The sequence below is a fragment of the Salmo trutta genome, unplaced genomic scaffold, assembly GCF_901001165.1.
Source record: "Salmo trutta unplaced genomic scaffold, fSalTru1.1, whole genome shotgun sequence".
NCBI lineage: Eukaryota > Metazoa > Chordata > Actinopteri > Salmoniformes > Salmonidae > Salmo > Salmo trutta.
The window spans coordinates 1,383,991-1,410,400 of record NW_021822962.1 but is presented as its reverse complement, the minus strand read 5'-3'; the positions used below and the strand labels follow the sequence as shown (position 1 = coordinate 1,410,400).

The 26,410-nt window shown below is 48.6% G+C and overlaps 1 protein-coding gene across 1 annotated transcript in view; it reads left to right on the top strand.

The window, feature by feature from the left end:
• Positions 1–26,410, top strand: part of LOC115187609 (protein naked cuticle homolog 2-like) — a 76,304-nt gene that overhangs the window by 36,550 nt on the left and 13,344 nt on the right. Inside the window, exon 4 of the mRNA XM_029746577.1 lies at positions 25,995–26,055. Coding sequence (XP_029602437.1) covers positions 25,995–26,055 — 61 coding nt within the window. The remainder of the gene's footprint in view (positions 1–25,994; positions 26,056–26,410) is intronic.

Below are 26,410 nucleotides of genomic sequence, written 5' to 3'. Positions count from 1 at the left end.
ATCATAGATAATAAATTATCAATATGTAGGACTATATCTTAGATAATAACTATCAATATGTAGCACTATATCATAGATAATAAACACTCTATCAATATGTAGGACTATATCTTAGATAATAAAACTATCAATATGTAGGACTATATCTTAGATAATAAACTTAATCAATATGTAGGACTATATCTTAATAATAAACACTCTATCAATATGTAGGACTATAATCTTAGATAATAAACTATCATATGTAGGACTATATCGTGAGGATAATAAACTCATTAATATGTAGGGACTATATCTTAGATAATAAACTTATCAGATATGTAGGACTATATCTTAGATAATGAACTCTCTATCAATATGTAGGACTATATCTTAGATAATAACTATCAATATGTAGGACTATATCTTAGTAATAACATCAATATGTAGGACTATATCTTAGATATAAACTATCAATATGTAGGACTATATCTTAGATAATAAACTATCAATATATAGGACTATATCTTAGATAATAACCTCTATCAATATGTAGGACTATATCTTAGATAATAAACTATCAATAGTAGGACTATATCTTAGATAATACACTCTCTATCAATATAGAGGACTATATCTTAGATAATAAACTATCAATATGTAGGACTATCTTAGATAATAAACTCTCTAATCAATATATAGGACTATATCTTAGATAATAAACTATCAATAGTTAGACTATATCTTAGATAATAAACTCTCTATCAATATGTAGGACTATACATGTATTGCCAAAATAATGGAACCACTTGTATATTGAAAGCAGGTGCGTCCACACAGATGTGGTTCCTGAGTTTATTAAGCAATTAACATCCCATCATGATTAGGGTCATGTATAAGAATGCTGGGAAGGCCATTATTTTGGTTACCATGGCTTTGCCTCCATAGGATGACAATGCTCCCATCCACAGGGCACGATTGGTCACTGAATGGATTGATGAGCATTAAAACGATGTAAAACATATGCCATGGCCGTCTCAAGCCACCAATGAAATTCAACACTTATGGGAGATTCTGAAGCGGCGCCTGAGACTGCGTTTTCCACCACCATCAACAAAACACCAAAAGATGGAATTTCTCATGGAAGAATAGTGTCACATCCCTCCAATAGAGTTCCAGACACTTGTAGAATCTTTGCCAAGGTGCATTGAAGCGGTTCTGGCTCGTGGTGCCCAATGTCATATTGAGACCCTTTATGTTGGGGTTTCCTTTATTTTGGCAGTTACCTGTAGCTTAGACAAGAACCTTACATTCTATTCAGTCATGGATAATGCATTGGGTAGCAGTGAGACTGGGGCTACATCCCTATTCCCTATATAGTGCACTACTTTTGACCAGAACCCTATAGGCCCTGTGTGTGTGTGTGTGTGTGTGTGTGTGTGTGTGTGTGTGTGTGTGTGTGTGTGTGTGTGTGTGTGTGTGTGTGTGTGGCGCAAGGCTGGGCTGGAAAAGGAGGGGGAGAAAGGAGGAGGGGTATAGGAGGAGGGGGAGTGGAAGAGGGGAGGAGGAAGAGGGGAGGAGGGGGGGAAGAGGAGGAAGAGGGGAGGAGGAGGAGAGCTGCCCTCTGCACTGTAGCCTTTTGATCTCTGCTTGTGCTATGGATGAATTACGTTCCAGAACTTCACACTGGGGAACAGTGTTTTAGACACAGACAGTCTGTCAGGTCACTGAAGTGCACACATGGCCCATGCTCAGTCTGTCTGCCTGTGTGTGTGTGTGTGTGTGTGTGTGTGTGTGTGTGTGTGTGTGTGTGTGTGTGTGTGTGTGTGTGTGTGTGTGTGTGTGTGTGTGTGTGTGTGTGTGTGTGTGTGTGTGTGTGAGAAAGAGAGAGAGAGAGAGAGAGAATTTAAACTTTTTTGTTTCTGTGGAATGTTACTTTTTTAAAATCTTCTATTTCTGACTGACTCAAGCGTCGACCTTATTTCAGAATGGTTTTATGACTTGTAGCGTTTCCATTTGTTTTTCTTTCTAAGCTATGGAATTGTTTCCATTTTCATTCCAAGATCTTCTATTGCTGGCAGTTAAACGGTTTCCATGCATTTTTATGGAGAGAGCTTTTTTTCCCCACCGCCTATTATGTACAGCCTTTATATTCTCACCCCAGCTAACCAACACTGGTTCTGTGAAAGTTCACACAACATTCCTTAGGTCGAGGCAAATGTTCTCATAACACCAAAACTGTCCAGCCGTGCTGGTGATTGTAGAATGCATGAGTACAAAGGGAGTACGAAGGCCATGCAGACGAAACGTGTCAGAGTATTTAAACTTTGTTGTCATTGAACATGCCATACAAATAAAGGCATTTTAATTCATTATATGAACAGTGCTTTGGTCCTCCTTTCTGTTTCATGACCAATCTATCCCTTTTACCAAAGAGCCCCTTCTGACTACCAAAACCTACCATTGTGTACCTTAGCACCTTCTGTCTACCAAAACCTACCATTGTATACCTTAGCACCTTCTGTCTACCAAAACCTACCATTGTATACCTTAGCACCTTCTGACTACCAAAACCTACCATTGTATACCTTAGCACCTTCTGACTACCAAAACCTACCATTGTATACCTTAGCACCTTCTGACTACCAAAACCTACCATTGTATACCTTAGCACCTTCTGTCTACCAAAACCTACCATTGTATACCTTAGCACCTTCTGACTACCAAAACCTACCATTGTGTACCTTAGCACCTTCTGTCTACCAATACCTACCATTGTATACCTTAGCACCTTCTGACTACCAAAACCTACCATTGTATACCTTAGCACCTTCTGTCTACCAAAACCTACCATTGTATACCTTAGCACCTTCTGACTACCAAAACCTACCATTGTGTACCTTAGCACCTTCTGACTACCAAAACCTACCATTGTATACCTTAGCACCTTCTGACTACCAAAACCTACCATTGTGTACCTTAGCACCTTCTGACTACCAAAACCTACCATTGTATACCTTAGCACCTTCTGTCTACCAAAACCTACCATTGTATACCTTAGCACCTTCTGACTACCAAAAACCTACCATTGTGTACCTTAGCACCTTCTGTCTACCAAAACCTACCATTGTATACCTTAGCACCTTCTGACTACCAAAACCTACCATTGTATACCTTAGCACCTTCTGTCTACCAAAACCTACCATTGTATACCTTAGCACCTTCTGTCTACCAAAACCTACCATTGTGTACCTTAGCACCTTCTGTCTACCAAAACCTACCATTGTGTACCTTAGCACCTTCTGTCTACCAAAACCTACCATTGTATACCTTAGCACCTTCTGTCTACCAAAACCTACCATTGTATACCTTAGCACCTTCTGTCTACCAAAACCTACCATTGAGTACCTTAGCACCTTCTGTCTACCAAAACCTACCATTGAGTACCTTAGCACCTTCTGTCTACCAAAACCTACCATTGTGTACCTTAGCACCTTCTGTCTACCAAAACCTACCATTGTGTACCTTAGCACCTTCTGTCTACCAAAACCTACCATTGTATACCTTAGCCCCTTCTGTCTACCAATACCTACCATTGTATACCTTAGCACCTTCTGACTACCAAAACCTACCATTGAGTACCTTAGCACCTTCTGTCTACCAAAACCTACCATTATGTACCTTAGCACCTTCTGTCTACCAAAACCTACCATTGTATACCTTAGCACCTTCTGTCTACCAAAACCTACCATTGAGTACCTTAGCACCTTCTGTCTACCAAAACCTACCATTGTATACCTTAGCACCTTCTGTCTACCAAAACCTACCATTGTGTACCTTAGCACCTTCTGTCTACCAAAACCTACCATTGAGTACCTTAGCACCTTCTGTCTACCAAAACCTACCATTGTATACCTTAGCACCTTCTGACTACCAAAACCTACCATTGTATACCTTAGCACCTTCTGACTACCAAAACCTACCATTGTATACCTTAGCACCTTCTGACTACCAAAACCTACCATTGTATACCTTAGCACCTTCTGACTACCAAAACCTACCATTGTATACCTTAGCACCTTCTGACTACCAAAACCTACCATTGTGTACCTTAGCACCTTCTGTCTACCAAAACCTACCATTGTGTACCTTAGCACCTTCTGTCTACCAAAACCTACCATTGTATACCTTAGCACCTTCTGACTACCAAAACCTACCATTGTGTACCTTAGCACCTTCTGTCTACCAAAACCTACCATTGTGTACCTTAGCACCTTCTGTCTACCAAAACCTACCATTGTATACCTTAGCACCTTCTGTCTACCAAAACCTACCATTGAGTACCTTAGCAGCACCTCCCTACCTTGTTTTCTTCCTTTGTTTTTTCTACAAGCAGAATGGAGCCTCTTCCACTTCCTGTGCCCAGAGGGGTGTATCTTTAGGAATCCCCAAAATGGAAGGTGGGTGTTGACCTTACAACGACCCCCTGTCCAGTTCCAGGACTGTGAGGCACTTCACAGCTTGGAATTAAACCTGTTTTTCACCAGTGTCAAGAATGCTTTGTGGTCTGGGTCCTGCTGGCTGACTGGCTGACTGACTGACTGGCTGACCTGCTGACTGGCTGACTGACTGACTGGTTGTCAGTCTCTCCCTACGGGCTACAGGAGACAGCAGTGGATAGAAAAAGAGAGAGGGAGAGAGAGAGAGACAGAGATATAAGGGAGGGAGAGAGGAAATTCGGGAAACATCTATCCCGAGTATCTGAATATCCTGGTAATTTCTGGAAAGTTACCAGAATTGTTCACCTCTAATTGTGGGTCTATGTCTGTCAGGTTTGCTCAGCTCAACGTACCACACATTTAGTGTTTGGACTTGTTCTCTGAATGACTGCCCCGGGTAGTGTTCTCTGAATGACTGCCCCGGGTAGTGTTCTCTGAATGACTGCCCCGGGTAGTGTTCTCTGAATGACTGCCCCGGGTTGTGTTCTCTGAATGACTGCCCCGGGTTGTGTTCTCTGAATGACTGCCCCGGGTTGTGTTCTCTGAATGACTGCCCCGGGTAGTGTTCTCTGAATGACTGCCCCGGGTAGTGTTCTCTGAATGACTGCCCCGGGTTGTGTTCTCTGAATGACTGCTCCAGGTTGTGTTCTCTGAATTACTGCCCCGGGTTGTGTTCTCTGAATGACTGCCCCGGGTAGTGTTCTCTGAATGACTGCTCCGGGTTGTGTTCTCTGAATGACTGCCCCGGGTAGTGTTCTCTGAATGACTGCTCCGGGTTGTGTTCTCTGAATGACTGCTCCAGGTTGTGTTCTCTGAATTACTGCCCCGGGTTGTGTTCTCTGAATGACTGCCCCGGGTAGTGTTCTCTGAATGACTGCTCCGGGTTGTGTTCTCTGAATGACTGCCCCGGGTTGTGTTCTCTGAATGACTGCTCCGGGTTGTGTTCTCTGAATGACTGCCCCGGGTTGTGTTCTCTGAATGACTGCCCCGGGTCGTGTTCTCTGAATGACTGCCCCGGGTAGTGTTCTCTGAATGACTGCCCCGGGTTGTGTTCTCTGAATGACTGCCCCGGGTTGTGTTCTCTGAATGACTGCCCCGGGTTGTGTTCTCTGAATGACTGCCCCGGGTCGTGTTCTCTGAATGACTGCCCCGGGTAGTGTTCTCTGAATGACTGCTCCAGGTTGTGTTCTCTGAATGACTGCCCCGGGTCGTGTTCTCTGAATGACTGCCCCGGGTAGTGTTCTCTGAATGACTGCCCCGGGTTGTGGTTCTCCTGAATGACTGCCCCGTGTTGTGTTCTCTGAATGACTGCCCCGGGTAGTGTTCTCTGAAATGACTGCCCCGGGTAAGTGTTCTCTGAATGACTGCTCCAGGTAGTGTTCTCTGAATGACTGCCCCGGGTAGTGTTCTCTGAATGACTGCCTCCGGGTTGTGTTCTCTGAATGACTGCCCCGGGTAGTGTTCTCTGAATGACTGGCCCCGGGTAGTGTTCTCTGATGACTGCTCCGGGTTGTGTTCTCTGAATGACTGCCCCGGGTTGTTGTTCTCTGAATGACTGCTCCGGGTTGTTCTCTGCATGACTGCCCGGTTTTGTTCCTCTGAATGACCTGCCCCGGGTTGTGTTCTCTGAATGACTGCCCCGGGTCGTGTTCTCTGAAATGACTGCCCCGGGTAGTGTTCTCTGAATGACTGCCCCGGGTTGTGTTCTCTGAATGACGGCCCCGGGTTGTGTTCTCTGAATGACTGCCCCGGGTCGTGTTCTCTGAATGACTGCCCGGCGTGTTCTCTGAATGACTGCCCGGGTTGTTCTCTGAATGACTGCCCCGGTTGTGTTCTCTGAATGACTGCCCCGGGTCGTGTTCTCTGAATGACTGCCCCGGGTAGTGTTCTCTGAATGACTGCCCCGGGTTGTGTTCTCTGAATGACTGCCCCGGGTTGTGTTCTCTGAATGACTGCCCCGGGTAGTGTTCTCTGAATGACTGCCCCGGGTAGTGTTCTCTGAATGACTGCTCCAGGTTGTGTTCTCTGAATGACTGCCCCGGGTAGTGTTCTCTGAATGACTGCCCCGGGTAGTGTTCTCTGAATGACTGCTCCAGGTTGTGTTCTCTGAATGACTGCCCCGGGTTGTGTTCTCTGAATGACTGCTCCAGGTTGTGTTCTCTGAATGACTGCCCCGGGTAGTGTTCTCTGAATGACTGCTCCAGGTTGTGTTCTCTGAATTACTGCCCCGGGTTGTGTTCTCTGAATGACTGCCCCGGGTTGTGTTCTCTGAATGACTGCCCCGGGTAGTGTTCTCTGAATGACTGCTCCAGGTTGTGTTCTCTGAATTACTGCCCCGGGTTGTGTTCTCTGAATGACTGCTCCGGGTTGTGTTCTCTGAATGACTGCCCCGGGTAGTGTTCTCTGAATGACTGCTCCAGGTTGTGTTCTCTGAATTACTGCCCCGGGTTGTGTTCTCTGAATGACTGCCCCGGGTAGTGGTCCCTCAGGGCTAAACCTTATAATTACAGTACACAACTTTCTATAAGCCTGCTGTGTCTCCCAGATGAAGGTGTTGTTAGGGTCATGCTACATTACTGGTGATTGGTCACAGGGAGAACTGCTCCCCCTTCATTGGCAGTCATGTGGATCTGGACTACTCTCTCTCTGTGACTCAGAAGTGACTCAGTCATCCCATAGAGAACTGTAGTAGGGAATTTGTAGTAGTAGGGAATAACTTTAGCAATAGTAATGGGTTATGGTACAGGACCAGTCAGAGCCTTAACCCTGTCCCTGTCTCTGTCCCTGTCCCTGTCCCTGTCCCTGTCCCTGTCCCTGTCCCTGTCCCTGTCCCTGTCCCTGCCCCTGCACCTGCCCCTGTCCCTGTCCCTGCCCCTGTCCCTGCCCCTGCCCCTGCCCCTATCCCTGCCCCTGTCCCTGCCACTGTCCCTGCCCCTGTCCCTATCCCTGTCCCTGCCCCTGTCCCTGCCGCTGCCCCTGCCCCTGTCCCTGCCCCTGCCCTTGTCCCTGCCCTTGTCCCTGTCCCTGTCCCTGTCCCTGCCCCTGTCCCTGTCCCTGCCCCTGCCCCTGCCCCTGCCCCTATCCCTGCCCCTGTCCCTGCCACTGTCCCTGCCCCTGCCCCTGCCCCTGTCCCTGTCCCTGCCCCTGCCCCTGTCCCTGTCCCTGTCCCTGTCCCTGCCCCTGCCCTTGTCCCTGTCCTTGTCCCTGTCCCTGCCCCTGTCCCTGTCCCTGTCCCTTCCCCTATCCCTGTCCCTGTCCCTTCCCCTATCCCTGTCCCTGTCCCTGCCCCTGTCCCTGCCCCTGTCCCTGTCCCTGCCCCTGTCCCTGCCCCTGTCCCTGCCCCTGTCCCTGTCCTTGTCCCTGTCCCTGTCCCTGTCCCTGTCCCTGTCCCTTCCCCTATCCCTGTCCCTGCCCCTGTCCCTGCCCCTGTCCCTGTCCCTGCCCCTGCCCCTGCCCCTGCCCCTGCCCCTGCCCCTGCCCCTGCCCCTGCCCCTGCCCCTGTCCCTGTCCCTGCCCCTGTCCCTGTCTCTGTCCCTGCCCCTGTCCCTAACATGATGTTTCTAAGGAAGTAGTGAGTGGCCCTGTAGGGAATTGTAATACTAGTAGTAGTAGTGAGCTATGGGACTGGTCTGCTGCCAAATCACTAACTGAGGGCCCTGATGCCTCAATACCTCAACCAGAATCAGACCTGCTGTTTGTAGTATGTGATCACAGAAGCACATTCAATAAAATGTCATCTGTCACGTACACAGTTTACGTCGTGTATAAAAGGTGCAGTGAAATGCTTGCAGAAGTTGTCTAGGTGCTAGCAACAGGGTGGACATCCCCCCCCCCCGTGGGGCAGTGATGAAGACTGTACATGGAAGGGAGGGGTGGTTGTGGGGGGGACAGGAGTAGTGTAGCGGATGCAGCTCTGCTCTGCCCCCTCCAACCACAGAACAGGATCAGCCCCTATAACACTGCTTTGGTTTACCCTCCTTCTCAAAGGCATGACGGAGATCTGTTGTCCTAAACCCTGGGGGAAGGTAAAGCAGTTGAGAGGTGGTGATAGTGGCTCTCACACTCACAGGTGAGGACAGAGACAAACTGACATCTCAACACCGGACAAAAGGTTGAGGAAACCGACACTAAACACATTTCAAAACACACCGCCTTGACAAGAGAGAGAGAATGTGTTGAAAGAGTTTTCACCTCCACAGTAGCTCATCCTTGTTTACAGTACGAAGGAACAAAGAGGAAAGGTGTATAGTATAGTATAGTATAGTATAGTACAGTACAGTACAGTACAGTACAGTACAGTACAGTACAGTACAGTATAGTACAGTAATATAGTATATTTATATAGTATAGTTGTATAGTATAGTTGTATAGTACAGTTGTATATTATAGTTATATAGTATAGTAATATAATATAGTATAGTTATATAGTATAGTATAGTTATATAGTATAGTTATATAGTGTAGTTATAGTATAGTATAGTATAGTTATATAGTATGGTGTAGTTATATAGTATAGTTATATAGTATAGTGTAGTTATATAGTATAGTTATATACTATAGTATAGTATAGTTATATAGTATAGTTCTAGGCAGAGTTGCAAAGAAAAAGCCATATCTCAGACTGGCCAATAAAAAGAAAAGATTAAGATGGGAAAAAGAGCACAGTGGACACAGGAACTCTGCCTAGAAGGCCAGCATCCCTGAGTCGCCTCTTCACTGTTGACGTTGAGACTGGTGTTTTGTAGGTACTATTTAATGAAGCTGCCAGTTGAGGACTTGTGAGGCGTCTGTTTCTCAAACTAGACACCCTAATGTACTTGTCCTCTTGCTCAGTTGTGCACCGGGGCCTCCCACTCCTCTTTCTATTCTGGTTAGAGCCAGTTTGCACTGTTCTGTGAAGGGAGTAGTACACAGCGTTGTACCAGAGCTTCAGTTTCTTGGCAATTTCTTGCATGGAATAGCCTTCATTTCTCAGTACAAGAATAGACTGACGAGTTTCAGAAGAAAGTCCTTTGTTTCTGGCCATTTTGATCCTGTAATCGAACCCACAAATGCTGATGCTCCAGATACTCAACTAGTCTAAAGAAGGCCAGTTTTATTGCTTCTTTAATCAGAACAACAGTTTTCACTGCTAACATAATTGCAAAAGGGTTTTCTAATGATCAATTAGCCTTTTAAAATTATATACTTGGATTAGCTAACACAACGTGCCATTGGAACACAGGAGTGATGGTTGCTGATAATGGGCCTCTGTACGCCTATGTAGATATTCCATTAAAAATCAGCCGTTTCCAGCTACAATAGTCATTTACAACATTAACAATGTCTACACTGTATTTCTGATCAATTTGATGTTATTTTAATGGAAGCTACAGGCCTTCCCTGTAGCTCAGTTGGTAGAGCATGGTGTTTGCAACACCAGGGTTGTGGGTTCGATTCCCACGGGGGGCCAGCACAGAAAAAAAAAAAAAAAATGTATGAAATGTATGCATTCGCTACTGTAAGTCGCTCTGGATAAGAGCGTCTGCTAAATGACGTAAATGTAAAATGTATAAATGTAAAAAATGTGCTTTTTTCTCCCACGTCTCGTGTTTTTGCCCTGGGTCTGAACACGGTGCACTCGTAGCACGACAGAAACTGTTGTGAAAAAATAAAGTTGAAATGACCCAGTCAGTGTTCTGACCTGCAGAACAAGTAAAGCTATGCAGGTCTTGATGTCTGGCGTTGCTAGGTGTCGTACATCTGGCAAGATCCACTGGTGGCACTGTGTCCCAAATGGCACCCTATTCCCTATGTAGTGGCCTATGACTCCTGGTCAAACGTAGTGCACTACATAGGGAATATGGTGCTATTTGGGAGGCAGCCGTAGTCCTGTGTGTTATCAGACGTGTCTGTTTTATTCAATCTGTCAGACGTACTCACGTCGTTACTTTTCCTATTCGCTTTTGAAAAGTAGCCCCATAAATGTTAGAGTGTATTTTATTGGTCGTATAAAAGGTTCACCAAGAGAGTATCATATAACAGAACTGAGTCCTGAGAACTATTGGAATTATACTGCAAACTACATGGCATATAGAGTATTACAGCCAACAAGGAGAGAGAGAGGGAGAGAGAGAGAGAGAGAGAGAGAGAGAGAGAGAGAGAGCTGGTGACAGATTGCAGGGTGGTCATCCAGTGATACAAATCTCTGTTTATCATATCCAGTAGGTCATAATCAAAGAGAGATTGGTGATAGCGAGAAGAGGAGGATGTGGAGGAGGAAGGGAGGGGGGGAGGACTTCAAACGGCCAGGCCAGGGATGTTCTGACACAGACGGACGAGCTCATCCCTCTCTCTCTCTATCTCTCTCTCTCTCTCTCTCATCTTTCTCCCTCTCTCAGCTGTTGTTTGGTGATGACCTAACAGGCTTCTCCCCCAAGCCGACTCATGTCCTGCCAACAGAGGGGCTTTGCCTCTTGTTTGACCTCTGGGCGAGAATTCCCACCACCCCACTGCTGTAGTCTTCGGGGCAGGCAGGCAGGGCCATACTGGGCCATATCAGGGTCATATATCATGGCGAAATTCGAGCCATTTCTGGGCCATATGAAGGCAATATTAGAGCCATATCATGGCCGTATTCGAGCCATTTCTGGGCCATATGAAGGCAATATTAGAGCCATATTAGAGCCATTTTCGAGCCATTTCTGGGCCATATGAAGGCAATATTAGAGCCATATCATGACCATATTCGAGCCATTTCCGGGCCATATCATGGCCATATTCGAGCCATTTCTGGGCCATATGAAGGCAATATTAGAGCCATATCAGGGCCATATTAGAGTCATATTAGAGCCATATTACAGCCATATTAGAGCCATATCAGGGTCATATTAGAGCCATAACAGAGCCATATCATGGCCAAATTAGAGTCATATTAGAGCCATATTACAGCCATATTAGAGCCATATCAGGGTCATATTAGAGCCATATTAGCGCCATATCTTGGCCATATCAGGGCCATATTAGAGTCCTATTAGAGCCATATCTGGGCCATATTAGAGCCATATTAGAGCCATATCTGGGCCATATTAGAGCCATATCTGGGCCATATTAGAGCCATATCTGGGCCATATTAGAGCCATATCTGGGCCATATTAGAGCCATATCTGGGCCATATTAGAGCCATATTAGAGCCATATCTGGGCCACTTCTCTTTGTATTTTTGACATCTACAGTTGCAGAAATGCGCACTAAAGCACAAGAGATAAGGATTGAACCCACATGTCTTTTGTATGTCTTAAAACCATTATTACAGAATCAATCTATTGTATGTGGTCAGTCTATGAGCTGTGGTCAGTCTATTGTCTGTGGTCAGTCTATGAGCTGTGGTCAGTCTATTGTCTGTGGTCAGTCTATTGTCTGTGGTCAGTCTATTGTCTGTGATCAGTCTATGAGCTGTGGTCAGTCTATTGTCTGTGGTCAGTCTATGAGCTGTGGTCAGTCTATTGTCTGTGGTCAGTCTATGAGCTGTGGTCAGTCTATTGTCTGTGGTCAGTCTATTGTCTGTGATCACTCTATGAGCTGTGGTCAGTCTATTGTCTGTGGTCAGTCTATGAGCTGTGGTCAGTCTATTGTCTGTGGCCAGTCTATGAGCTGTGGCCAGTCTATGAGCTGTGGTCAGTCTATGAGCTGTGGTCAGTCTATTGGCTTTGGTCAGTCTATGAGCTGTGGCCAGTCTATGAGCTGTGGTCAGTCTATGAGCTGTGGTCAGTCTATGAGCTGTGGTCAGTCTATGGGCTGTGGTCAGTCTATGAGCTGTGGCCAGTCTATGAGCTGTGGTCAGTCTATGGGTTGTGGCCAGTCTATGGGCTGTGGTCAGTCTATGAGCTGTGGCCAGTCTATGAGCTGTGGTCAGTCTATGGGCTGTGGCCAGTCTATGAGCTGTGGTCAGTCTATGAGCTGTGGTCAGTCTATGAGCTGTGGCCAGTCTATGAGCTGTGGTCAGTCTATGAGCTGTGGTCAGTCTATGGGCTGCGGTCAGTCTATGAGCTGTGGTCAGTCTGTGAGTTGTGGTCAGTCTATGAGCTGTGGTCAGTCTATGGGCTGTGGTCAGTCTATGAGCTGTGGCCAGTCTATGAGCTGTGGTCAGTCTATGGGCTGTGGTCAGTCTATGGGCTGTGGTCAGTCTATGGGCTGTGGCCAGTCTATGGGCTGTGGTCAGTCTATGGGCTGTGGCCAGTCTATGGGCTGTGGTCAGTCTAGCTTGTTGGCTCTAGGCGTTGTAATCATCAGTTGAACTGTGGAAGCTCCATCTTGGCCAAAGGACCAGCAATGATCAGCCAGTGATCACACACACACACACACACACACACACACACACACACACACACACACACCACACACACACACACACACACACACACACACACACCATCAACAGGAGACCAACGTGTTGTTTCGTTGAGACAGAGGTTGTGCAACTCCCACTCTCCCTCTCTCTCCCCCATCTCTCTCTCCCCTCCTCTCTCTCTTTCTCTCTCTCCCCCTGTCCCTCTCTCTCTCCCCTCTCCCCCCCTCTCTCTCTCTCTCTCCCCCTCTCCCTCTCTCCCTCTCTCTCTCCCCTCTCTTTCTCTCTCCCCCTCTGCCTCTCTCTCTCCCCCTCTCCCTAGCTCTCCCCCTCTCTCTTGCTCTCTCCTCTCTTTCTCCTCCTCCCTTCCTCTCTCTCTCTCTCTCCCCCTCTCCCTCTCTCCCTCTCTCTCCCCCTCTCTTCTCTCTCCCCCCTCTCCCTCTCTCTCTCTCCCCCTCTCCCTAGCTCTCCCCCTCTCTCTTGCTCTCTCCTCTCTTTCTCCTCCTCCCTTCCTCTCCCAGCATAAAAACTTGCATTTAATTTTGAGTCAAGGCCAGGTTGTTTTTTTCTGCAATTAAGGGCTTTTGTTTTTCAATGGTTCCACTTCCTCCCTCCGTCCCTCATTCCCTCCCTCCCTCTCTAGTTTCATACCACTCTAATGAACAGGATATTTGTTTACAGAGTGGTGTTGCTTTCATCACGTTGATATTCCCCACTCTTCAACACAAGGACTGGTTTTAACGTTTGAGGAGAGACAGTGTTATTTCTCCCTCCGTGGTCACTGGGAGCAGGAAACATGGGACAGCAGTAGTCACCAAGCTATACATATACTCCCCAAAACCCTATTCCCTATATAGAGCACTACTTTTGATAATCTAGTGCACTACGTTTGACAAGGGCCTATAGGGCTCTGGCTAAATGTAGTGTACTAAATAGGGAATTTGACATCCTGCCGTCCTGACTGACTGTCAGTGACAAGTGACTGTGTACCTCCTCCACTCTAGAGAACCCCCACTCTGTGTCCTGTCACTCCTCCTCTGTGTCCAAAGACACTGTGATATTGCATCCCAGTTGCCACCCTAGTCTTTTTCAGATCAGGGTCAGGCAGGCTACAGTGATATACACAACGAGGAGTGTTAGCTAGTTTAGTCTGGTGCTGCTGGCATTAAAACTTGAACAAGCAGTTGATTGAATGTAGACAAAAACATGTTTGCTAGTTAAGTAATTGTCTACCACGAAACTCTTACGATCCAGACCTTCTGAAGTTACTCACCAAAACATGAACTCTTCACTGTCTCTCTGTTTCAGATTTACATGAACCCTTCACCGTCTCCCTGTTTCAGATTTACATGAACTCTTCACCGTCTCTCTGTTACAGATTTACATGAACCCTTCACCGTCTCTCTGTTTCAGATTTACATGAACTCTTCACCGTCTCTCTGTTACAGATTTACATGAACCCTTCACTGTCTCTCTGTTTCAGATTTACATGAACCCTTCACTGTCTCTCTGTTCCAGATTTACATGAACCCTTCACTGTCTCTCTGTTTCAGATTTACAGGAACTCTTCACTGTCTCTCTGTTTCAGATTTACATGAACCCTTCACTGTCTCTCTGTTTCAGATTTACAGGAACCCTTCACTGTCTCTCTGTTTCAGATTTACAGGAACCCTTCACTGTCTCTCTGTTTCAGATTTACAGGAACCCTTCACTGTCTCTCTGTTTCAGATTTACAGGAACCCTTCACTGTGTCTCTGTTTCAGATTTACAGGAACCCTTCACTGTCTCTCTGTTTCAGATTTACAGGAACTCTTCACTGTCTCTCTGTTTCAGATTTACAGGAACCCTTCACCGTCTCTCTGTTTCAGATTTACAGGAACTCATCCTGTCGTGTTGCTCTGTGATTCCTCACACACACACTTTTCCATCTTTTTGCCCCGAGGCACGTTTAGTACTGTGAACAGACAGACAGAGGAGGAGTGACAGGACACAGAGGGTTCTCTAGAGTGGAGGAGGTACACAGTCTTAGCTCACCTGTGATCAGGTGGTTTGGTTTTTTACATCAGACGTATTGAAGTTACCTGAAGAATAGAGTTAAAAATGTGTGTCTACTTATGTTTCGGGGCAAGGAGCGAGAGAACAAAGATGTCCAGTGTTTTCCAGAAGGAGGAATAGGAGGTACCGAGGCTGTACCATGTCTGATGTCACTTTTGTGTGTGTGTGTGCGTGTGCGTGTGCGTGCGCGTGCGTGAGCGTGTGTGTGTGTGTGTGTGTGTGTGGTGTGTGTGTGTGTGTGTGTGTGTGTGTGTGTGTGTGTGTGTGTGTGTGTGTGTGTGTGTGTGTGTGTGTGTTTAGAGGTTACCTAATCCTGTAGCAGTAGTCTTTAATAAAAGAGTGAAGCAGGTCACAGACAGACTGGGCCAGAGTGGGTAACATCAGAGAGATGACAGACAGACTGGGACAGAGTGGGTAACATCAGAGAGATGACAGACAGACTAGGCCAGAGTGGGTAACATCAGAGAGATGACAGACAGACAGACTGGGCCAGAGTGGGTAACATCAGAGAGATGACAGACAGACTGGGCCAGAGTGGGTAACATCAGAGAGATGACAGACAGACTGGGCCAGAGTGGGTAACATCAGAGAGATGACAGACAGACTGGGCCAGAGTGGGTAACATCAGAGAGATGACAGACAGACTGGGCCAGAGTGGGTAACATCAGAGAGATGACAGACAGACTGGGCCAGAGTGGGTAACATCAGAGAGATGACAGACAGACTGGGCCAGAGTGGGTAACATCAGAGAGATGACAGACAGACTGGGCCAGAGTGGGTAACATCAGAGAGATGACAGACAGACTGGGCCAGAGTGGGTAACATCAGAGAGATGACAGACAGACTGGGCCAGAGTGGGTAACATCAGAGAGATGACAGACAGGCTGGGCCAGAGTGGGTAACATCAGAGAGATGACAGACAGACTGGGCCAGAGTGGGTAACATCAGAGAGATGACAGACAGACTAGGCCAGAGTGGGTAACATCAGAGAGATGACAGACAGACTGGGCCAGAGTGGGTAACATCAGAGAGATGACAGACAGACTAGGCCAGAGTGGGTAACATCAGAGAGATGACAGACAGACTGGGCCAGAGTGGGTAACATCAGAGAGATGACAGACAGACTGGGCCAGAGTGGGTAACATCAGAGAGATGACAGACAGACTAGGCCAGAGTGGGTAACATCAGAGAGATGACAGACAGAATGGGCCAGAGTGGGTAACATCAGAGAGATGACAGACAGACTAGGCCAGAGTGGGTAACATCAGAGAGATGACAGACAGAATGGGCCAGAGTGGGTAACATCACAGATCTGCTCTCTCTCTCTCCCATCCATCCCTCCCTCCCTCCTCTCTCTCGCTCTCTCCCCATCCCTCCCTCCCTCCTCTCTCTCTCTCTCTCTCTCTCTCTCTCTCTCTCTCTCTCTCTCCCCATCCATCCCTCCCTGCTCTCTCTCTCTCCCCATCCCTCCCTCCTCTCTTTCTCTCTCTCTCCCTATCCCTCCCTCCCTGCTCTCTTTCTCTCCCCATCCCTCCCTCCTCTCTCTCTCTCCCCATCCCTCCCTCCTCTCTCTCTCTCTTCCCCCATCCTTCCCTCCTCTCTCCCTCTCCCCATCCCTCCCTCCTCTCTCTCTCTCCCCATCCCTCCCTCCCACACTGTACACACACACACACACACACTGTACACACACACACACACACACTGTACACACACACACACACACACACACACACACACACACACACACACACACACACACACCACACACACACACACACACACACATGGCATCCCCATCCATCCATCTCCCACAGTGTGGTCTGGCTGGGCCCACAATCTGCCCTCCACGTGTAGTTATCTAACGGTGACCTGTTCTCATTCCTGTACTATCACATCTCTAACTTCACCTGGACCCCCAGTCTACAACTAACTATTACCTTTTGGAACAAACTTCCTACTTTTTAAAAATAGTGTTTGTGAAATCTACTGAACAAAAGTATAAACGCAACAATTTCAACGATTTTACTGAGTTACAGTTAATCTAAGGAAATCAGTCAATTGAAATATATTAACTAGGTCCTAATCTATGGATCTGACATGACTGGGCAGGGCGCAGCCAATGGTGGGCCTGAGAGGGCATACACCCACCCATTGTGGAGCCAGGCCTAGCCAATTAGAAGGAGTTTTTACTCCTCAGTTTCATCAGCTGTCCGTGTGGCTGGTCTCAGACGATCCCGCAGGTGAAGAAGCACGATATGACGGTCCTGGGCTGGCGTGGTTACATGTGGAGGTCCTGGGCTGGCGTGGTTACATGTGGTGGTCCTGGGATGGCGTGGTTACATGTGGTGGTCCTGGGATGGCGTGGTTACATGTGGTGGTCCTGGGATGGCGTGGTTAGCATGTGTGGTCCTAGTGCTGTGGCGTGGTTACATGTGGTGGTCCTGGGCTGGCGTGGGTTACATGTGGTGGTCCTGGGATGGCGTGGTTATTACATGTGGTGGTCCTGGGCTGGCGTGGTTACATGTGGTGGTCCTGGGCTGGCGTGGTTACATGTGGTGGTCCTGGGCTGGCGTGGTTACATGTGGTGGTCCTGGGTTGGCGTGGTTACATGTGGTGGTCCTGGGATGGCGTGGTTACATGTGGTGGTCCTGGGATGGGAGTGGTTACATGTGGAGGTCCTGGGCTGGCGTGGTTACATGTGGTGGTCCTGGGCTGGCGTGGTTACATGTGGTGGTCCTGGGATGGCGTGGTTACATGTGGTGGTCCTGGGCTGGCGTGGTTACATGTGGTGGTCCTGGGCTGGCGTGGTTACATGTGGTGGTCCTGGGCTGGCGTGGTTACATGTGGTGGTCCTGGGCTGGCGTGGTTACATGTGGAGGTCCTGGGCTGGCGTGGTTACATGTGGTGGTCCTGGGATGGCGTGGTTACATGTGGTGGTCCTGGGCTGGCGTGGTTACATGTGGTGGTCCTGGGATGGCGTGGTTACATGTGGTGGTCCTGGGATGTCTGCGATTGTGAGGCCTGTTGAACGTACTGCCAAATTCTCTAAACGACGACGGACGCAGCTTATGGTAGAGAAATGAACATTCAATTATCTGGCAGCAGCTCTGGTGGACATTCCTGCAGTCAGCATGCCAATTGCACACTCCCCCAAAACTTGAGACATCTGTGGCATTGTGTTTGACAAAACTGCACATTTTAGAGTGGCCTTTTATTGTCCCCAGCACAAGGTGCACCTGTGTAAAGGTCATGCTCCTAATCAGCTCCTTGATATGCCACACCTGTCAAGTTATCTTGAGAAAGGAGACATGCTCACTAACAGGGATGTAAACACATTTGTGCATAACATTTAAGAGAAATAAGCTTTTTGTGCGTATGGAACTTTTCTGGGATCTTTTATTTCAGCTCATGAAACATGGGACCAACACTTTACATGTTGAGTTCATATTTTAATTCAGTACACATGAACAATCACCCTCAATTCAACCATTTGATTAAGTCAATAGCATGACATGTCAGTTTTGGGGGATATATGAAGACAAATAGCTGGAAGAATCAGAGACAAGCATGGTGAATGTGTGTGTGTGTGTGTGTGTGTGTGTTTGTGTTTAGTGTGACCTGATTAAAGACAGCTGCTTGTTTGGGGCCCAGGGAGGGAGGTGTGCCTCTCTCAGAAGCCGTTTACAGTTAAAACCTGCCCCCTCCACCTCTCCTCCACCTCTCCTCTCCACTCTCCTCCACCTCTCCATCTCTCCTCCACCTCTCCTCTCCACCTCTCCTCCACCTCTCCACCTGTCCTCCACCTCTCCTCTCCTTCTCCACCTCTCCTCCACCTCTCCACCTCTCCTCAACCTCTCCTCCACCTCTCCTCTCCTTCTCCACCTCTCCTCTCCTCCTCCACCACTCCTCTCGTTCTCCACCTCTCCTCTCCTCCTCCACCTCTCCTCCACCACTTCTCTCCTTCTCCACTTCTCCTCTCCTCCTCCACCTCTCCTCCACCACTTCTCTCCTTCTCCACCTCTCCTCTCCTCCTCCACCTCTCCTCCTCCACTTCTCCTCTCCTCCTCCACCAGTCCTCTCCTTCTCCACCTCTCCTCCTCCACCTCTCCTCTCCTCCTCCATCTCTCCTCCTCCACCTCTCCTCAACCTCTCCTCCTCCACCTATCCTCTCCTTCTCCACCTCTCCTCCACCTCTCCTCCACCTCTCCTCCACCACTCCTCTCCTCCTTCATCTCTCCTCTCCTCCTCCATCTCTCCTCCTCCACCTCTCCTCAACCTCTCCTCCTCCACCTATCCTCTCCTTCTCCACCTCTCCTCCACCTGTCCTCCACCTCTCCTCCACCTATCCTCTCCTCCTCCACCTTTCCTCCTCCACCTATCCACTCCTCCTACACCTCTCCTCCACCTCTCCTCCTCCACCTATCCTCTCCTCCTCCACCTCTCCTCCTCCTCTCCACCTCTCCTCCACCTCTCCTCTCCACCTCTCCTCCACCTCTCCACCTCTCCTCCACCTCTCCTCTCCTTCTCCACCTCTCCTCCACCTCTCCACCTCTCCTCCACCTCTCCTCTCCTCCTCCACCACTCCTCTCGTTCTCCACCTCTCCTCCACCACTCCTCTCCTTCTCCACTTCTCCTCTCCTCCTCCACCTCTCCTCCACCACTCCTCTCCTTCTCCACCTCGCCTTCTCCACCTCTCCTCTCCTCCTCCACCTCTCCTCCTCCACTTCTCCTCTCCTCCTCCACCAGTCCTCTCCTTCTCCACCTCTCCTCTCCTCCTCCACCTCTCCTCCTCCACCTCTCCTCTCCTCCTCCATCTCTCCTCCTCCACCTCTCCTCTCCTCTCCTCCACCTCCCTCTCCTCCACCTCTCCTCCACCTCTCCTCCACCACTCCTCTCCTCCTTCATCTCTCCTCTCCTCCTCCATCTCTCCTCCTCCACCTCTCCTCAACCTCTCCTCCTCCACCTATCCTCTCCTTCTCCACCTCTCCTCCACCTGTCCTCCACCTCTCCTCCACCTATCCTCTCCTCCTCCACCTCTCCTCCTCCACCTATCCACTCCTCCTACACCTCTCCTCCACCTCTCCTCCTCCACCTATCCTCTCCTCCTCCACCTCTCCTCCACCTCTCCTCTCCTCCTCTACCTCTCCTCCTTCTCTCCTCTCCTTCTCACCTCTCCTTCTCACCTCTCCTCCTCCACCTCTCCTCCTCCACCTCTCCTCCTCCTCCTCCTCCTCCTCTCCTTCTGAGTCTCAGGACTATAAATATCATACTGGAATTATCTAGAGATACTGGTAATTCTCTTCATCTCTGCTATGTTTGTCCCTTTTCCTCTTGTCCTCTGCCACCCTACTCTAATCTTGTTCTCTTCTGACCTCCTTTCTTTACTCTCTCATCCTTCTCTCCTTCCTAGTCCGCCTCTCCATCTTACCCTTTCTCTCTTTCTCCGCTTGTTGCTCTTTCCTCCCTTCACCACTCTCCTCCCATCTTTCCTCCCTTCACCACTCTCCTCCCATCTTTCCTCCCTTCACCACTCTCCTCCCATCTTTCCTCCCTTCACCACATCCTCCCATCTTTCCTCCCTTCACCACTCTCCTCCCATCTTTCCTCTCTTCACCACACTCCTCCCATCTTTCCTCCCTTCACCACTCTCCTCCCATCTTTCCCCCCTTCACCTTCTCCTCCCATCTTTCCTCTCTTCACCACTCTCCTCCCATCTTTCCCCCCTTCACCTTCTCCTCCCATCTTTCCTCCCTTCACCACTCTCCTCCCATCTTTCCTCCCTTCACCTTCTCCTCCCATCTTTCCTCCCTTCATCACTCTCCTCCCATCTTTCCTCCCTTCACCACTCTCCTCCCATCTTTCCTCCCTTCACCTTCTCCTCCCATCTTTCCTCCCTTCATCACTCTCCTCCCATCTTTCCTCCCTTCACCTTCTCCTCCCATCTTTCCTCCCTTCACCACTCTCCTCCCATCTTTCCTCCCTTCACCTTCTCCTCCCATCTTTCCTCCCTTCATCACTCTCCTCCCATCTTTCCTCCCTTCATCACTCTCCTCCCATCTTTCCTCTCTTCACCTTCTCCTCCCATCTTTCCTCCCTTCATCACTCTCCTCCCATCTTTCCTCCCTTCACCACTCTCCTCCCATCTTTCCTCCCTTCACCACTCTCCTCCCATCTTTCCTCCCTTCACCACTCTCCTCCCATCTTTCCTCCCTTCACCACTCTCCTCCCATCTTTCCTCCCTTCACCACTCTCCTCCCATCTTTCCTCCCTTCACCACTCTCCTCCCATCTTTCCTCCCTTCACCACTCTCCTCCCATCTTTCCTCCCTTCACCTTCTCCTCCCACCCTTCACCTTCTCCTCCCATCTTTCCTCCCTTCACCAATCTCCTCCCATCTTTCCTCCCTTCACCACTCTCCTCCCATCTTTCCTCCCTTCACCTTCTCCTCCCATCATTTATCCTCCTTCCTCCACATCTCTCCCTTTCTGTCTCTCTCCATCCTTCTCTCCTCCTTCTCTCCCTCTTCCTCTCTCCATCATTCTCCCTCCCCCTCTCTCTCTCTCCTCCTCTCTGCTGGGTAGTATACAGTGTGTTCCAGGTCTAACCCTGACACCCAGCAGAGAGGGAGAGAGAGAGGGAGAAAGGTGGAGGGAGGGAGGGAGAGGGAGCGGGAGAAGGAGAGGGACGGGCTACGCTCGCACACCTAAACGCATGCAGATGTGCATCAGATTCCTGTTGAGTTGAGCATAGTTTCTTTCTTGTCAAAGGTACATGGAGTTCTTTTTTATTTTTCTGTGTTATGGGAAAATATGTTTTCCTGCACCTTATTTGTGTAAAAATCTTCAAAATGTTTTGGTGCCTTTAGGGCCATTCAGAGAGCTGATAGAGGACCTTATTACTGGTGAATGTGTTTGTGATTCTTTCTGCTTGCATTTTCTATGTATAATTTGCAGTGTGTATTTCTGTAATGTTGGTCATTCAGGACTCATCTGTAAAACAGACCTTGGTCTCAGTATGACTCCCTGCAAAAAATAAAGTTTAATATATATATATATTTATATAATTATTTATGCTATGCTTGTGACATCATACTCTCAGACCCCCCGTTTGGGTTCCATCTGGGACCAGACCAGACCATGTGAGTCAGTGGGGAGATTCAGGTAGAGACCAGACCAGACCATGTGAGTCAGTGGGGAGATTCAGGTAGAGACCAGACCAGACCATGTGACTCAGTGGGGAGATTCAGGTACAGACCAGACCAGACCATGTGAGTCAGTGGGGAGATTCAGGTAGAGACCAGACCAGACCATGTGACTCAGTGGGGAGATTCAGGTACAGACCAGACCAGACCATGTGACTCAGTGGGGAGATTCAGGTAGAGACTAGACCAGACCATGTGAGTCAGTGGGGAGATTCAGGTAGAGACTAGACCAGACCATGTGACTCAGTGGGGAGATTCAGGTAGAGACCAGACCAGACCAGACCATGTGAGTCAGTGGGGAGATTCAGGTAGAGACCAGACCAGACCATGTGAGTCAGTGGGGAGATTCAGGTAGAGACCAGACCAGACCATGTGACTCAGTGGGGAGATTCAGGTAGAGACCCGACCAGACCATGTGAGTCAGTGGGGAGATTCAGGTAGAGACCAGACCAGACCATGTGACTCAGTGGGGAGATTCAGGTAGAGACTAGACCAGACCATGTGACTCAGTGGGGAGATTCAGGTACAGACCAGACCAGACCATGTGAGTCAGTGGGGAGATTCAGGTAGAGACTAGACCAGACCATGTGACTCAGTGGGGAGATTCAGGTAGAGACCAGACCAGACCATGTGAGTCAGTGGGGAGATTCAGGTAGAGACCAGACCAGACCATGTGACTCAGTGGGGAGATTCAGGTAGAGACCAGACCATGTGAGTCAGTGGGGAGATTCAGGTAGAGACCAGACCAGACCATGTGACTCAGTGGGGAGATTCAGGTAGAGACCAGACCAGACACCAGACCAGACACCAGACACTACTTGAAGTGGATTGTTTGTTAAAAGTCCCCTAGATAGAACAGGGGGAACTAGCAATAAGTCTTCAGAAACCTGTCACATGTCTTAGGCAGCACACACACACACACACACACACACACACACACACACCACACACACACACACACACACACACACACACACACACACACACATACACATACACATAGACACACACACACACACATAAACCCCCTCTTCCAGTTGTGCATGTTTTTGGAATTTTGTCTTTAAACAGTCCCATCCTATCCGACTGGAAGTTTCCATCCGGCAAACACACACATGCTCTTGTCGTAAAGCACTTGAAAAGTTTCTTCCTTGGTGTTTGGCAGTTTCAAAAAAAGGTGACATAACTTTTCATCAAGTTATGTTCTCAATTAACCATTTAGAACAACTTCAATGCTTCTGCAGAAAAAAAACCAAAACCCAATCACATCCCACTGTAGCCCCCTATCAAACCCAATCACATCCCACTGTAGCCCCCTATCAAACCCAATCACATCCCACTGTAGCCCCCTATCAAACCCAATCACATCCCTCTGTGGCCCCCTATCAAACCCAATCACATCCCACTGTAGCCCCCTATCAAACCCAATCACATCCCACTGTAGCCCCATATCAAACCCAATCACATCCCACTGTAGCCCCTATCAAACCCAATCACATCCCACTGTAGCCCCCTATCAAACCCAATCACATCCCACTGTAGCCCCCTATCAAACCCAATCACATCCCACTGTAGCCCCCTATCAAACCCAATCACATCCCACTGTAGCCCCCTATCAAACCCAATCACATCCCACTGTAGCCCCCTATCAAACCCAATCACATCCCACTGTAGCCCCCTATCAAACCCAATCACATCCCACTGTAGCCCCCTATCAAACCCAATCACATCCCACTGTAGCCCCCTATCAACCCAATCACATCCCACTGTAGCCCCCTATCAAACCCAATCACATCCCACTGTAGCCCCCTATCAAACCCAATCACATCCCACTGTAGCCCCCTATCAAACCCAATCGCATCCCACTGTAGCCCCTTATCAAACCCAATCACATCCCACTGTAGCCCCCTATCAAACCCAATCACATCCCACTGTAGCCCCCTATCAAACCCAATCACATCCCACTGTAGCCCCTTATCAAACCCAATCACATCCCACTGTAGCCCCTTATCAAACCCAATCACATCCCACTGTAGCCCCCTATCAAACCCAATCACATCCCACTGTAGCCCCTATCAAACCCAATCACATCCCACTGTAGCCCCCTATCAAACCCAATCGCATCCCACTGTAGCCCCCTATCAAACCCAATCACATCCCACTGTAGCCCCCTATCAAACCCAATCGCATCCCACTGTAGCCCCCTATCAAACCCAATCGCATCCCACTGTAGCCCCCTATCAAACCCAATCACATCCCACTGTAGCCCCTTATCAAACCCAATCACATCCCACTGTAGCCCCCTATCAAACCCATCGCATCCCACTGTAGCCCCCTATCAAACCCAATCGCATCCCACTGTAGCCCCCTATCAAACCCAATCGCATCCCACTGTAGCCCCCTATCAAACCCAATCACATCCCACTGTAGACCCTATCAAACCCAATCACATCCCACTGTAGCCCCCTATCAAACCCAATCACATCCCACTGTAGCCCCCTATCAAACCCAATCACATCCCACTGTAGCCCCCCTATCAAACCCAATCACATCCCACTGTAGCCCCCTATCAAACCCAATCACATCCCACTGTAGCCCCCTATCAACCCAATCACATCCCACTGTAGCCCCCTATCAACCCAATCACATCCCACTGTAGCCCCCTATCAAACCCAATCACATCCCACTGTAGCCCCTTATCAAACCCAATCACATCCCACTGTAGCCCCATATTCAAACCCAATCACATCCCAACTGTAGCCCCCTATCAAACCCAATCGCATCCCACTGTAGCCCCTTATCAAACCAATCACATCCCACTGTAGCCCCCTATCAAACCCAATCACATCCCACTGTAGCCCCCTATCAAACCCAATCACATCCCACTGTAGCCCCTTATCAAACCCAATCACATCCCACTGTAGCCCCTTATCAAACCCAATCACATCCCCCTGTAGCCCCCTATCAAACCCAATCACATCCCACTGTAGCCCCCTATCAAACCCAATCGCATCCCACTGTAGCCCCCTATCAAACCCAATCACATCCCACTGTAGCCTCCTATCAAACCCAATCACATCCCACTGTAGCCCCCTATCAAACCCAATCACATCCCACTGTAGCCCCCTATCAAACCAATCACATCCCACTGTAGCCCCCTATCAAACCCAATCACATCCCACTGTAGCCCCCTATCAAACCCAATCACATCCCACTGTAGCCCCTTATCAAACCATTCCATGTGAAATCCCAAGCCCCCATCTCTCAATGCCCAAGTAGAATCAGAACAAATATGAAGTGCATCTGAAATGGTACCCTATTCCCTTTATAGTGCACTATACTTTTAACCAAAGCCCTATGGGGTTCCGTTTGGGATTCAGCCTCTCTCCTGGAACAGGTCAAGATGACAGAGCACATATGTCTGTTTTGATAGATGCACAAGTGACTTTTATGGGAGTTGGAGGCAGCTTGAAAGCTTGGCAGTGATGGCTCTTTCTCTGTCGCCCCAGACAGTAAAGCATTATAAGCATGCAAATGTTCTACGTGTTTCTCTCTCTCTCTCTCTCTCTCTCTCTCTCTCTCTCTCTCTCTCTCTCTCTCCCTCTCCCTCTCCCTCTCCCTCTCATCTCTCCTCCCTCCTTCCCAGATTAGGAAATGCTTCAGCTGTAACTGGTTGTTTTCTCAGTGTCTGGCGTCAAAAAGCTGTAGATTTACTTACATCTCTCTCTCCTCCATCTCTTTACCCCTCTCTCCTCCCTCTCCCTCCCTCTCTCTCCTCCCTCTCTCTCTTCCTTCTCTCTACCCCTCTCGTCCCTCTCTCTCTACCCCTCTCTCCTCTCTCTCTCCTCCCTCTCTTTCTCCTCCCTATCTCTACCCCTCTCTCCTCCCTTTCTCTCTCTCTCTACCTGTCTGTCCTGCCTCTCTTTCCCTCCTAGGAGTTTCCACATAGTGAGCTGAAGGGTAGACAATTCTTAGACCATCACTGTCCCCTAGAGGGTAAGTAGAAGAATACATGTTTCAATGTTTCAGACTGGTAAGATATGAATAAATACTTTCATCTGCAGAGCACAGATCTGGGCCCGTCATCAACAAAAGCGTCTCAGAATAGTAGCGCTTATCTAGGATCTGTCCATATAATATGATTCATTATGATCTAAAAGTCTGAACTGATCCTAGACAAGCTCTCACAATCACTGATGCTGCATAGTTAACTACATGACTTGTATGTACAGCAGAATAACAATCTTTGAGTCCACATTCTAGTCCATGATGAAAAACGTATTTCCTATTCCAAGTGGATGTTGTAAAGTTTTCAATAGAGTCTCATGTCTGTTACGTCTCTGTCTTAGGA